This window comes from Gigantopelta aegis, chromosome 6 (assembly GCF_016097555.1).
Source record: "Gigantopelta aegis isolate Gae_Host chromosome 6, Gae_host_genome, whole genome shotgun sequence".
NCBI classification, from domain to species: Eukaryota; Metazoa; Mollusca; class Gastropoda; order Neomphalida; family Peltospiridae; genus Gigantopelta; species Gigantopelta aegis.
Window position 1 is genome coordinate 19,386,003 of NC_054704.1, and position 15,359 is coordinate 19,401,361.

At 34.6% G+C, this 15,359-nt stretch overlaps 1 protein-coding gene across 1 annotated transcript in view; it reads left to right on the forward strand.

The window, feature by feature from the left end:
• Positions 1-15,359, forward strand: part of LOC121374406 (heat shock protein 75 kDa, mitochondrial-like) — a 101,551-nt gene that overhangs the window by 46,855 nt on the left and 39,337 nt on the right. Inside the window, exons 6-16 of the mRNA XM_041501507.1 lie at positions 511-582; positions 1,499-1,659; positions 2,221-2,330; positions 2,970-3,043; positions 3,870-4,032; positions 4,867-4,980; positions 6,151-6,220; positions 6,746-6,893; positions 12,485-12,612; positions 13,097-13,287; positions 14,885-14,970. Coding sequence (XP_041357441.1) covers positions 511-582; positions 1,499-1,659; positions 2,221-2,330; positions 2,970-3,043; positions 3,870-4,032; positions 4,867-4,980; positions 6,151-6,220; positions 6,746-6,893; positions 12,485-12,612; positions 13,097-13,287; positions 14,885-14,970 — 1,317 coding nt within the window. The remainder of the gene's footprint in view (positions 1-510; positions 583-1,498; positions 1,660-2,220; positions 2,331-2,969; positions 3,044-3,869; positions 4,033-4,866; positions 4,981-6,150; positions 6,221-6,745; positions 6,894-12,484; positions 12,613-13,096; positions 13,288-14,884; positions 14,971-15,359) is intronic.

The window sequence follows — 15,359 nt, forward strand, 5'->3', positions numbered from 1 at the left end:
TTAAGAAATCAGTTAATGACATAATTGTTCTTATATTTATGAACAATTATTGTTATATGCATATTAATATTTATGTAACCATTTATTGTAAACCTTGTAAAATATTAAAGTATTTTTGGACCCATGGATTACAAAACATCAGAATCGGCCACTGGTGAAGTCAGAGACTGAATCTGGGGTAGGCATGCCTGAACCCTAGGTATATGGGCACGTTAAAGAGTCCCCGCACCCACATTAGTGTACACTCAAATCTTTAATGACATCACACACATGCAATTTGTATGCATTGCCATGACATTAATTGAAGTCTCAAGTCATTGTTAAAGATTGAGTCTAGAAGTTAAAATTCTATAAGCACATGGTCAGGTGATTTAGTATGACTTTCTAAGTATCATAAGATTACTTTTTATTTTTAAATTAGTTTAAATTTATAATGTATTTTAGTTTAAATTTATAATGTATATATTTATTTTGTGAAGTGTCAAGTTGACAATTTAACATTTGTTGCAGGATACAGGGGTTGGTTTAACAAAAGAAGAGTTGATAGAAAACATTGGAACCATTGCTAAGTCAGGATCACAGGTTTGTAAACACTGATCTACTGATTTAAAGGCTGTGGCATGTACTGTCCTGCTTAAGAAAGAGCATATGGAAAAATAAGCAGGTTTCCTATGAAGATAACATCATGGATCAAATTTTTTAAATATTTGATATTCAATAGCCAATTATTAATAAATCAATGAGCTCTAGTGGTGTTGATAAACAATACAATCTTTAGTCACAAGAAAGTAACTGTAGAGGATAATATGATGCAATGAGAATATGTCCATTCTTTACATTTAAAATGGTTGAATAAAGTACTTTTAGGGACAAATCAAATTATTTTTGTTCAGGTAATACTTTGTTAGACCATTAAATAGGTCAGTGGTCTGTGACAATATGCCTTTAACTATTTGTACATTTCCTGACTTATGTCTATTTCAACAAATATTATATTGCAAGGGTAGAAGTGGGTAGAAGTGTAGGTGATATCTGTTTTGTGTGTGGTTCAGCTGAAATGATACAAGGTATAATGCCTTAAATTATTAATACATTGAAATAAATATAGTTACACTTGAAGGGTGTAGCATTTAAAAATAATAACTTCACAACTCCATATATCTGAGTGGCTTTGGTGTTTTCTTTGCTGATCAGTTACATTGGATCTTATTAAAGAGATATGAAAACTTATCAAAGTCCATGTAGCATTTTGGAGGGAGGGATGGTGCATATAAAATGCTTCTATAATCGAAGTTAATAGCCTTGGGCGTGGTTTCAGTAGATTTTCTTTCTATTTATCTCTGTGGTCCAATACCACATAACTGTAATTAAAATGTGTTTAATGTGTCGTTAAATAAAACATTTCTTCCTTCCTTCCATGGAGATTTTGCTTACTTTTGTTTGTGGTTATATATGTTTTGTTGTTTATGCGATGTTCACTCATTTCTGTTTTGTGCAGACATTTGTTGATCAGATGGCAGACAAGGCAGATATAAGCAGTTCACTGATTGGTCAGTTTGGTGTTGGTTTCTACTCAACGTTCATGGTTGGTGATAATGTGGAAGTGTTCACTCTTTCTTACAAACCAGGCTCAACTCCACTGAAATGGATATCAAAAGGGTTTGTTGTTTGTGTCTTTAAAGAATACCATCTTACCACTTCATTAGTAAAACACAAGAACATATATATAATATCTACATTGAAGGGTGTGTGCATCTTTTTAAAAACAGGACCCTCGATGGCAAAATGAATCCTTTTGTTTAGTGGACCGTATATGGAACTCTTCTTTTTCTCTCTTTTTTTAACACTTTTTCCAATGCTGGGTGCATACACACCCATCCCTCCGTCACCCCTCCCCTCCCAAGATGATGACTTGAAGCAATAATAAATTTAAGTGTATGATACATTTAGTAAAACTTACAAAAACTAATACATGACCATACTGACCCCACCCCATTTCCAAAACTAAATATGAAAATGTACACTTTGTAGTGCCAGTTTGATTTTGCTGGAGAAAACCTGTATTTCTGTATTCTGATTTATTTTTAATTGTCCACTAGTTGTTTTAGGCTAGGAGTGATTATAGAAATACAACACTTCTTTACATAGTTTGAATTGCATGCTGTTGGGGGGATGTATTTAAGCATATATAAATATAATTATTATTTTATTTACTTGTAGAACCGGCTCGTACGAAGTGTCAGAGGCAGAAGGAGTTCAGCGTGGTACAAAGATTGTTGTCCACCTCAAAGGAGACTGCTACGACTTCGCTAAGGAAGAGATTATTAACAGTAGGTCACAGTTGTTAACTTATATACATTTAATACTAAAGACCTTAGTTCAAGATTTCAAAAACAAACTTTAAACAAATGTTATGAAATGTTTCGCATTAAATTAAAACCAAAAATATACCTTGGTTATTGATGAATAATTCCAATCTGTAATACACTTTTTCTTATGAATGATTAGATTGGCCAAATTTATTAAATATATCTTTAAAAACAAAGTTCTTATTTATCTCGATTTATTACTACTTTCAGCAATGCTTACAACTGAAAAGATATTTCTACAAAAAATAGCCATCTATGTAACTGATCATAAACATTAAGCTCTCATATGAAGTTACAGATTCAACCTGAACATATATCCTCTTGAAATTCTTCTGAAATACTGAAAGGTTTATTTTCCTGAATTCATATTATATTTTAATATTCGAAAATTTGACATTTTGTCTTTATAGCAGATTCTGTTCTTGTAGTTATTTTGTTTCTCTCTTTCTGCTATTGGAAAAATGTAGCACGTTTCCTGTCAGAATTATCAAATGTTTGATGTCCAGTAACTGATAATTGTGCTCTGCTGGTGTCATTAAACAAAACAAACAAACTTTTTGTTTTCTGATTATAATGCTGTTTTTTGTTTTTGTTTTCTAGGTGTCGTCATAAAGTACAGTAACTTTGTTGGTGTTCCCATATATCTGAATGGAAAAAGAATTAATGTAGTAGATGTGAGTGAATTGAAATGAAAATTAAATAAAACATTAATTACAATTAGCATTTAGTTATTTTCTCAAGTCAGATTTTGTAGTGAAGAGTTTCTTCAAAAACAGATATGTGCTTATAATTACTGAACATAAATTTATTTCTTATATTATATAATTCGAAGCTATTTATAAGAATATGAATTCTTCCATGTTTCATTCTATTTTTAAATGGAATCATGTCGATCCAACCCCGAAGAAAACTTACTTCTTTTTTTTAATGTTTTTAATACCATCAAATACCTGTATTTTTCACAACTCTTTAACATTGTGTTTTATTAGTCCCCTACCAGTCCAACCGAAGGGACTATAGGTTTCATCTCTGTCTTTTTGTCTTTCTGTCTGTCTGTCCATCCGTCTGTCCATTTGTCCGTCTGTCCCACATATAGTTTTTTTTAGCATGCCTTGAGATATTGAGCAGAAATTTTTGATATAGCTTTATCATGTACTGTTACAGACCAAGTTTGACTTTCATGGTAATTTACCCATTTTTGACGGAGTTAATGCCCTTCAACTTCAAATCAAGATGTGAAAATTAGTTTTCCGGACTTTTGTTTTTGCAATGCTTGAAAATATTGAGAATAAATTTTGTATATAGCTTTATCACAATACTGTTACAGATCAAGCTTATCTTTCATGGTGATTTACCCACTTTTTACAGAGGTATGGCCCTTCAATTTAGGAGATACGAAAAATATTTGGGCCCAGTAGGGGACATGTATTGCTTTAGCAGTACTCTCATAGTGTTTGTCATTCATTCATCCATCCGTCCATTTATTCTCTCTGTTTTTAGGCCTTGTGGATGCTTGACCCTAAGAGTATTACAGAGGACATGCATGAAGAGTTCTATCGCTTCACGACAAACAGTTTCGACAAACCGCGCTATCATCTTCACTACAAGGCAGACGCACCCCTCAACATCCGAGCTCTCTTCTACGTCCCGGAATACAAACCTAGTGAGTATGTTGTAATAAAATAAACATGAAAGTCAATAAACATGAAGTAGCATGGCTCACCAAGTTTTAATGTTTTGTTGTTTTTTGTTTCATGGGTGCTTTTTTAATTTCTTTTGCTGTCTTATTATTGTTGTAATCATCACTATAAATAAAATATTCCAAATTTATGAGAAGGTTTTTTTTTAGATTATTTTTCTTTTTAAATTATTGTTTGATCCCAAATGTCCATTGAGGTGTTTTTTTGTTGTTGTTTTTGTCGTGTAAATTTAAAACAACACAGCAAACAATATACCGTATATCTTCGCCTGTAAGTCAATCTCGGCTATAAGTCGAGTCCCTAATTTCAAGCCCTGAAAACTTATTTTTTTTATTGACCCATTTATAAGTCGACCCATGAAAAACAACTTATAAATATTGAAATATTTCTTATTTTCAGCACATGAGAACAATAATGTACAATATTTGAACAAAAGAATGCCAAAAAAAATAGGTTATAAAAAATAAATGTGTCAAATTAACATATTTGAGTATAAATACATGGCATACTTCAACAATAAAACTTGTAAAATAATCCCCAAAACAGTAATATTTTTTGGTGAAATTTTTTTACCCTCTTATAAGTCGACCCCCCAAGTTATAAAATAATTTTTGGGTGAAAAAAATTCTACTTATAGGCGAAGATATACGGTATGTCATTCATATATTCGTTACCATGTTTTTAGAATTAATAGGGGGAAAGTAATTCTGTTAACTAATATGGTAAAATAATGGTTATATAATTATAAAATCTTTTTAAAAAAAGTTTTATTTTGTCATGTTGTTTTTGTGTTCCAGCTCTGTTTGAAATGAGTAGAGAAACAGACGTGTCACTGACCTTGTACAGTCGTAAAGTGATGATTTTACAGAAAGCTAACAACATACTGCCCAAGTGGCTGAGATTTGTTAAAGGTTTGTCATATTCATAGAAACTAATTATAAATGTAACACAATGTTTATGTACAACCACAAAACAACAAGGACTATGTCAGTCCGTCTGTTTGTCTGTAGAACATATAATACTGTAACATTTTGACAATTGGTAGTAGTAGTGTAAATCGGTGGGAAGTTTTTCATCAATCATCAGTTTTAATAATTTTGCACCAACTATCTGTTGTCGTGTTGCCTAGAGTAGACCCTACACATATCACTAATTTTACTTTTAATACATGTTCATTATCAGGTTTCTTTATGTAAGCATGAAAATAAACCTAAAATCACACATATTTCTCATTTATTTTATCATGTAAACTTTAAAACTAATTAAAGTGAATATTTTCTGTTAGGATGTCAAAGTCAGTTATTAGAACACAACCATTCAATATTTGATTATAATCAATGATTGGAACACCATTAATAATAATCAGTATGTTACATTTGGAACAGTTATATAAAAAGCATATATGTAGTGTAGTTAAAGCATATTCTTGGCTGAAGGACAATCATAAATATGGAGCAAGTTAATACTTATACATAATAATATATATTTAACTCAAGCTTGTACCTCAAAGGTTGTGGTTAGGCTATATATATTTATTATGCTTTTATTTCTTATTTGTTCCACTTGGTTATTCATTCATTAACTTATTTTTGTGCTTATATCCAATTAAGGTTCAAGCACGCTGTCCTAGGCACACACCTCAGCTATCTGGGCTGTCTGTCCAAGACAGTTGGTTAGTTGTTAGTGAGGGAGAAGAGGGTGTACTGGTCTTACATCTACCCATTGGGTCATTAAAACTTGCTTTGGGTAGGAGCCGATACCAGGCTGCGAACCCTGTACCTACTAGCCTTATGTCCGATGGCTTCATCACGACACCACCGAGACTGGTATTTATACATTAAAAACATTATTTCCTTTAACAAGAGTTATGTCCCTTAGTGTAACGTAAAACTTGACTAAGACATCTCAAATAAGAGACAAAAGAAAGAAGAGGTGTTTACAAACATTGTTATACTTTGGATAAATTAGACAGCTTTCAGAGTAAAGAATTATGCATAGATATTTTATGAAAAAAAGAGTTACTTTTAAAATACTTCTAGTGTATTCATTTATTTTTCTGTATTGCTTTATACTATCACTAGGTGTTGTTGACAGTGAAGACATTCCACTGAATTTGAGTCGAGAGTTACTGCAAGACAGCGCTTTGATCAGGTGACAATACTTTTCCATTGATAGTTAAACCTTTAGCATGTTGTGTAGCAACATTGTTTGATAGCTTTGACTTGCTCAACCTCTGCAGAAGCAAGATGTATCTCAGTGGTAGAGCACTTACCTGAAGTGTGATGGGTTGCAGGATCAATCACAATCCATGGACTCCACAACTGGCATATCAAAGGCCGTAGTCCTGTCGACATAAAAGATTCCTTACTTTGATTCAGTAGGATCTCATATACAAATAGGGTCATCATATCTTGAAAGGGAGTTCATGTTTCGCTTTTCTGTGTTAAATGTCAAGGTCACTTACTGAAGAAAAAAAAAATATGACACCTACACAAAATGATGTCACATAGCAAATTCAAAATGACACAAAGCATTCTTAAGGCAATTTACAGTATTATTGCCAAACCTCCGAGGGCCTGATGCCTTTTTAAAGATTGTAATAATACCGTTAATATGTGAATTGTGAAATACCTGAAATGTTGTTTAATTATTGAAATCCGTATTATTTACGTGTAGGAAACTGAGGATGGTGCTGACAAACCGGTTTCTGAAGTTCCTGCTGGACCAGTCTAAGAAAGACAAAGACAAGTACCTCCAGTTCTACGAGGACTACGGCATGTTTGTACGAGAGGGCATCGTCACCACCATGGAGCAAGACCAGAGGGTAGGTTCACTTCTTGTACCTACTTACACGGAAATACTTGTACTGAGTTGATAAATGTAATCCGTGTTGAGAAATTGCATAACTGCTTAGGTGGACATCATGGACACAGTTCCACAGATATTATAATTAGGTTTCCTCTGGCTGGAAAAGATATTGGTGTATAAGATTGTTGTGTGTCCCATCTAATGTCTCATCATATATATACTCACAGAAAAAAGTTCCTGTGCATCATTAAAATTTCAGTGAGACATATTTATAAAATTTTAAAATTTGTGTTTTACATAGATGTACTATTTATCTGTCAAAAGTACAGTGATCCCCTCTTGTCTTTTGAACCTGAAATACGGTCTACACAATGCTTGGTGCGCCGTCGGTGACGATATAACAGAACAACGTATTGACTTCATGTCATGGTCGTACTTTGTGATCACCTAATCGGTTGTGTAAAGTTCTTCCACTGATTGGCCTTAACACAGGGATGTTAAACTTGTCATTTCCAAATGATTCCACATGCAGGGGACAATATTTTAAAATCTGAGGTAACTGGAAGTTTGTTCACGTGGTTTTTACCTAGGTAACCAATTGTTCGGTTACGTGAATTATATTTGCGTAACCTGTGGATTACCTGATTGGTTACCTCAAAGTTACATTGAAATTATATTTAAATACATAATTTTTAGCTCAAACATAAAGTTAAAACAAAATACAAAAGAAAACGTTTTATAGAACAGTTTTTTTAATGCTTACAAATCGAAAGAAGTGACTTGAAAATGTTTCTTTTGTTTTCGTACGATCATAGCGTTGTAGATTTATTATTATTATTATTATTCACCATTTGCCATCGGGATCGCAAAAACTAATTTTTAGTTGCCCGAATCTAAAAACCACTGTCCTCGGACATCAGGCCACCATATTCTATAACCTCTGTGCAGCTTGCGGAAGTTAACGCTATTGTAAAATGACTAAATATCAGCCCAGTACTGAAACAAAATAGATACATTTGGAGGAAAAATGCCCATTCCCTGGTGTATGATTAGACTAATAATTTTCTTTTATAAATAACAAATAAAGGCTACCATTTGTCACTGATATGTAAAATTTAGTATACAGTAGACTGAAAAAAAAAAAAAAACACCCACCAAAAACCCAAGCAACAAATGTCCAGTTCCTCTGAACTATAAAACAGGCTACTCATTGGTGCATGATTAGATTAATAAACATAAATCTTATAACATAAAAAGAAAGACCACAATAATTTGACACCGATATTTTGCGGTGGTGATGCTACTTTCACTTTATCACTGGTACTTCTATACTACAGTGACGTTCCAAATGTTTGTTATTTAAAGCTCATTATGCGATGTTAGTATTTTTCAGCTTTTGTGACATTTTTGCATTTTTGTTTACGTTAAAACCGTTTTCAACCTTTCTAAAATTATAGGCAATCAAATATTATGTCTACATATATTCCTTTAGAGATAGAATAGCAGCAGATAATTTAGGCGCCTTAGCGATCCGTGCACATTTCTTTACAACTTTTGGCTCGACTCTATACTGAGTCTTCGGTCACAAGTTACAACCGTTGCAATATACCATTGGCTACTGGTTTGCTGCACATCAAGTATCTAAAAATCATACTAGTAGTATGTCTGCATGAATAAACTTACTATAATCGTGAAGTCTGCAAGTTTTAATTTCTGAACGTCTACAGGTCACGACGTAACCGATTTGCGGTTCGCGTAAATTTAATTTTGCGTAACCGACACGCGTGAAATATTGTGCCCTGCACATGTGTACCCGCTTGATATTGACGATTGGTTAACGTGATGTCACGTGTCGACTCACTAAACATGGAACATCCCTAGTATTCCTAAACTGTCGAGAACATCTCCGCAGACACTGCATAGTTTTCTGATGAACACCAATGAACACCAAAATGACTAGCAACAACGTTTGTGCCATTCTAACTGCAATCATGCCCATCTTTCAAAGAAGTTAATTTTCTTGGAGGCGTGACATCACACTGACGATGATCAGATGCCAACAAAAGTATTTTTCTGAGTGACAAGAATGTATACAATAGTTTTAATAACCAGTGATAAGAAAAATGACATCAAAGAGGAGCACGTGACCAAGAATGCTAGTAATGCAACTTATGATCACAAAGCATGAATAGCTCGTGCAATTGACTGGGCACTGCTGGGATATGGAAGGAAGTGGTTACACGTTTATTTACTGAATTTTTTAGGACCAGATTTCAAGTAAATTATACTCTATATGCAATTATTTGGTGCACAGGAACCTTTTTCCTCGAGTATATATATTAAAACAAAAAGGTACTTAATGTACTTAAATAAAAGAAAACTCATGATTTTCAAAGTGAAATCACACACAGGATTTACTTGATGCATATATAGATGTATGTGGTATGCACTGTTCTTTCTAGAACAGAAATCATTTATATAACTAATGGTTGCCACTAGGAAAACATAACCAGTATATGGTGATGGCTGGTTGCTTCTGACAAATATGACTGATTCATAAGTACATTGTTCTATGTTTGACCTCTTAATAAATTGCTTTGTTAAGCAGTGCTGGGGTGGTAAACCTTGAATACTCATACCTGTTTTTCTCTTTGGATAGTTTTTTTTATCAACATTAATTCTTGCAAAAAAAGTGTCATTTGTTGACATTAAAAATTAATTATTTGAAGAAAGTGCATTCATTTTATTTCTTTGATTTTGAAGTACAGTCAAACACGCTTATTTGCATAGCCTCCCTTCTACTCGATAGTATACAATTAACCAATAGTCCCGACTTTCATTTTGTAACATCCATCCTACTATAAAAGACAGTCTAGCACAGTGCAGTAATTAATACCAGAACTATTATAGTTGATGCATGGTGAATAGTATTTTTTATTATTATTTAAAAAAAAACAAAAAAACTTATAATTAGTATGGCATTTTTGTTTTAATCTATCGGTAATTAAGTTTTTTAATAATCTTTGTTACCTGTTGTTATTGGGCGTTGTTGTCTTAGAAACACAAACAGTGTGCGTTTAAACACTATACTGACCATCCAGTATTGTAAACAAAGTATTAGCCATGCAGTTAATGAGATAACCTTAAAACAACAGAACCATCACACAGTTCACTTTTCATCGGTGCACGTGTTTACAAAATGACATCAACTTCCGGAATTACCGCACCGTTGAATGCACCTTACTAGTAGGATTACGTGACTATGTATGAAGTTGCAGTGATGACTGGTCTGGTGTTCTTTCCAACACAAAAGATGTGGCAAGCTTTGGCATTATTTGTGATCCCTAAATGATGACTTGGCTGTTGTTAAGCAATTAGCTAGTGAGTCATTATCAGTGCCAGCCATCTACATGGCATGCATACCCATTCTAATACAACTGACTGACCTTCGTGGTGTGGTCCAACTGATTGGTACCTAACAATATTGCAGAGGTTTTCAGGGACGATCCATAAATAATGTGATTTTTTTTGGGGGGGGGGTTGGTTTGGGTTTTTTAACAATCCAACTAATCTAGTAAAGGTGCATGTACATGTGGTGGGTTTCGGTGGCAATCTCTCCCTCCCCCCCCCCCCCCCCCCCACCTAATCGAGCCATTTTTTTTTTCAATACATTTATCAAGGAGCATGTCTAAATCCATCCCCACTATAAACTTTGCTCACCCCATTAAAATAAGTGCCTGCAATATTAGAACACCCATTCTATCACTGATGTACAATAATAATTAAATAAATAATAAATAAAATTAGTTTAGACATTGACCCTGTGACAAAATGAATACAAAGCATTTAATTTTCGAAAACAAACATAGTATATAAATAATTTTTTACCGTACTTCAATATCTGTGTCATTCCAAATGTCAAGGAATCCAGTAAATGAACTCGGTCATTTTTCGCGGACGGCGGTTTGCAGCTGATGTTGTTTCACACAATTCCTCTAACTGGTACAACCTGTCAAAGTCCTCACATCCATTCTCTTCTAAAAAGCGCCTCACTCTGCCGAGTATGGTCTTAACCTCACTGATTTGTTTACCATTGTTGATGTCAAATCCTGTTGTGTAAATGCTGCACACATTTCTCCGTCAGTCTGGGTGATGTCAGTCCAATGTGCCATTGTTTGAAATGAATTGCTGGAATTCCTCATTCATTATGCAGTCCAGTTTGTGCTGTGAAGTCAGTGTCATTTGAGTTATCACTTTTTACAGGTTGCTGAACATTCTAATTTCTTGTTTGATAAGTCTACCTTTCCAAAAACAGTTTACAATCGTAGAAAACGTGACGTTATTCCAGGCTTTTCTCAGCATGTGGATGGCAGGCAACAAAGTTAGCTTTTTGGCAATGTCATTTGCACTAAGTTTATCCTCAGCATCAATGCTGTCAATTATTTTATGCACAACCTGACTTCTGCAGTGGCCGTTTAGATTTCTGATGATCAACAGATTACATGGCTGGATTACAGACAATGTTTGGCAGCAAAAACATCAACTTCACATTTCTCAGGTTTTCATTTGGTGGATGGGCAGGACAGTTATCAACTAATAACACCATATGTTGTCTCTGAAAGCGCATATCTTTTTTGAAATCCTCTAACCACTTGTTGAAGATAGCCAACGTCATCCAGGCATTCTGGCTATTATCGTATTTCACTGGAAGACTCTTTTTCCCTCTGAAACACCTCGGCTCTTTGCTCTTTCCAATGACCAGAAGTTTTCGCTTCTCAGTTCCCGTCATGTTGCAGGCTGTCATCGCTGTCGCCCTGTCCATCGCCTTTTTGCTTCTACTCACTTTCTCCAATTTTAAAGTTAATATTCAGTAAGACAGTCCAGTTTTGTTAGTGTTGTAGATGTCGTCTATGTCGTATGTTTTCAGTATGTTAGGAAGAACAATCTGTGTCCACTTACCTGCTGCTACCAGGTCTGCATCTTTCTTTTCTCCATGCATTCATTTGTAGATGTTACATCTTTCCATCTACTAAGCCATCCATTGGTGGATTGAAGTCTTCTTTATGGAGATGTTTCGCCAAATTCTTTGCTTTTCCCTTGAAAATGGGTCCGGACACAGGAATATCTCTGGACTTGGCACTGTAGAATCTTCCTGATAAGGCACCTTCCACATCCTCTGTTTTGCCAGATCATAGCTGGTTTCGTTCGTGGTTCATTTTATTAGACTCGTATTTCATGTGAATGTCTTCTCATTTATCGACAATTCTGAATACCTGTTACTGTGAACATCCCAGTTTTTTTGCTATTTCTGCTTCTGAAAATGTTTTGTCTAAAAGTTTAACAATTTTGTATTTATCAGCAAGTGACAAGTTGTTTCTTTTGTGTTTGACAGACATGATGTACACTGCATCTAATGAACAAGTGAACATCAACTCATTCTCAGTTATATTTATTAAATACATAACATCCTGGTACCTAATCCTTTATTACTAAGGCTTCTCGATGTAACACAATTAATATAGAACAATGTTTGCCCTGAACAGTCAAACATGGAACTATATAAACTTTGATATTGAAAATAATCATTGTCTTTTTTATCATTTACAGGAAGATATTGCCAGATTAATGAGATTTGAATCATCCAAGTTTCCAGCAGGGGTCAAGGTTGGTCTGGATGAATATGCTTCACGGATGAAAGCAGGATCAAGAGAGATCTACTTCCTCGCAGCTCCTAAGTTAGGAAAATACATTAATATTAGTAATATGGTCCATGAGCATTGATATTTGTAATGTTGTAATAGTTTATGGCTATGCATGGGTAGCTGGCATTGGTGTCACACTTAAAATACTCTTGTTTACTTTTACTAATTGATTCCACTACTGGTTATCAGATTATCTGTGAAATAATGCATTAAAAATATTGCAATTGGTGTAAGCAGTAAAAAATATAGTTGTATTTTTATGTATATAATTTTGTATTTTAGTCTTATCTGATATGTGAAATATTGCATTAGAAATATTGTAATTGTCATAAACAGTAGAAATATAGCTATATTTTTACATATACAATGTTGTATTTCAGCCGTCACCCAGCGGAAGGGTCTCTGTATTTTGAAGCTTTTATCTGATAATATGTGACATATTGCATTAGAAATATTGTAATTGTCGTAAACAGTAGAAATATAATTGTATTTTTACATATAAAATGTTGTATTTCAGCCGTCACCTAGCGGAAGGGTCTCCGTATTTTGAAGCTCTGAGGAACCACGATATCGAGGTTCTGTTTCTGTACGAGCCGTACGATGAGCTGGTGCTGCTCAACCTGACTCAGTTTGACAAGAAGACTCTGAAGTCAATCGAGAACGAGATCGCGGGCAGCAAGGACGACACGGAGACGGTCGATAACAAAGGTGAACTACAAACTGTGTAAAGTTTGGTGTTAATATAATTATAACCAGGCTTTCTGCGAGAAAAATAATTTGAGGGTACATAATAAAAACAAAACCGATCATAAATGCCCCTATTAGTTGCTTGGGTCTGAAATAGTTTGAAATTGGACAGTGCAATCATATACAAATGTAAAACAGCAGTTCTCTCATTATAATCTTTCTAAAACAAACAAAACTGTATCCACTAATTTTCAACATTTTAGGGTACATAATTTTACCATTCATACTCTCTGGCAGAACCCTAATAAAATATGGGAGGGTGGACTGTAGCTCAGTGGGAGACCACTCACCTGTGGTGTCATCAGTTGCAGATTCGATCGGCCTCAATGAACTCAGTGTCTTGTCTTTCCAAAGTACAAAAGTGAGATTTAGGTGGGGGTTTTTATTTTATAAAAGCAATGGCAGTGGCATCGGCATCATCATTTAGATCTGTTTCTCACAAACTATAAGTCTTAAGTCACGGAAACTTGGTTTATAGTAGCATCTATGGTGTTCATCACAGTGCACCAAGAAAGTTGTGGCAGGCTAGACATTTAATTCCATAGAATTCTAGTTTTTTCTTCCAACCAGCGCCCCATGACTGATATACTCTTTTCTTTGGGAAAATACATTTAAAAGATCACTTTCTGGGAGGAGTAGCCTATGTGGCAGCATGATTCCTCCCTCTCTCTCTCTCTCTCTCTCTCTCTCTCTCTCTCTCTCTCTCTCTCTCTCTGTCTCTGTCTCTGTCTCTGTCTCTGTCTCTGTCTCGACCAGGTGTTAAAATAACCACGTTTGAAATAAATAGCTTTGGTTTAAAACATGCTTAGGTGTTGTTACACAAATAGTCCTTTCTTTTCCTGTATCTGAAGTGATATTCATGTTGTTTAACTGAGTGATCAGTTGATAATTATTTTTTTCACTGACAAAAGAACACATTCTTAGTGTCAACATGGGTGATTTATCACTTATTGACCAATGGTCTTTTTGGTATTAAATATGTCATGATTTAAAACATTTCCAGTGTTGCATATTTGAAATAGAACATATACCCATTTGTTTCCAAAAAAGAAAGAAATGTTATTGAGAGTGGAAACCCACTGTCGCCACTTCATGGGCTACCCTTTTCGATTAGCAACAAAGGATCTTTTATATGCACCATCCCACAGACAGGATAGTACATACCACGGCCTTTGATATACCAGTCGTGGTGCACTGGCTGGAACAAGAAATAGCCCAATGGGCCTACTGACGGGGATCGATCCCAGACCGACCGCGCATTGAGCAAGCGCTTCACCACTGGGCTACGTCCCACCCCATTTGTTTCCAATGCTAAAGATTTGCTAATGCTAAAGAGTTTTTTTAAACTGAATAATCTTGAAATTGAACAAAATGAAAAGTAATCAAATGTTTTCAATAGTGTGTGGGGTTTTAAAAAAATATTTGAATGAACAGAAAAGAGCTTTATATATAACTAGAATAGTAAACTTGATGCCAGTGATCATTATTAAACTATTTCACTCAGGACATAAACTTGATAACAACTGGTAGCTCATGGACTATTCTGTTTATTTCACAGATGAAAACAGTCTCACACAGTCCGATATGACTGGACTCATGGAGTGGATGAAAAGTGTGTTAGGAAACAAAGTGAATAAAATAAAAGTAAGTTTTCTTTTATATGCTGTTCAGCTTGATTTTTGTAAGCTTATGAGTTCAGTCAGGCAGATAATTTGGCAAACTTTTCTACTCACTCAGAACTAGCCCTGCTTTTATTTACATATTTCTGTTTTCTGATAGGTCATACAGAGACTGCACTTTGACCCATGTACTACTGTGGTAGAGATCTATATAGTTAGGTCATACAGAGACTGCACTTTCACCCATGTACTACTGTGGTAGAGATCTATATAGTTCTGTTTTCTGATAGGTCATACAGAGACTGCACTTTCACCCATGTACTACTGTGGTAGAGATCTATATAGTTCTGTTTTCTGATAGGTCATACAGAGACTGCACTTTCACCCATGTACTACTGTGGTAGAGATCTATAT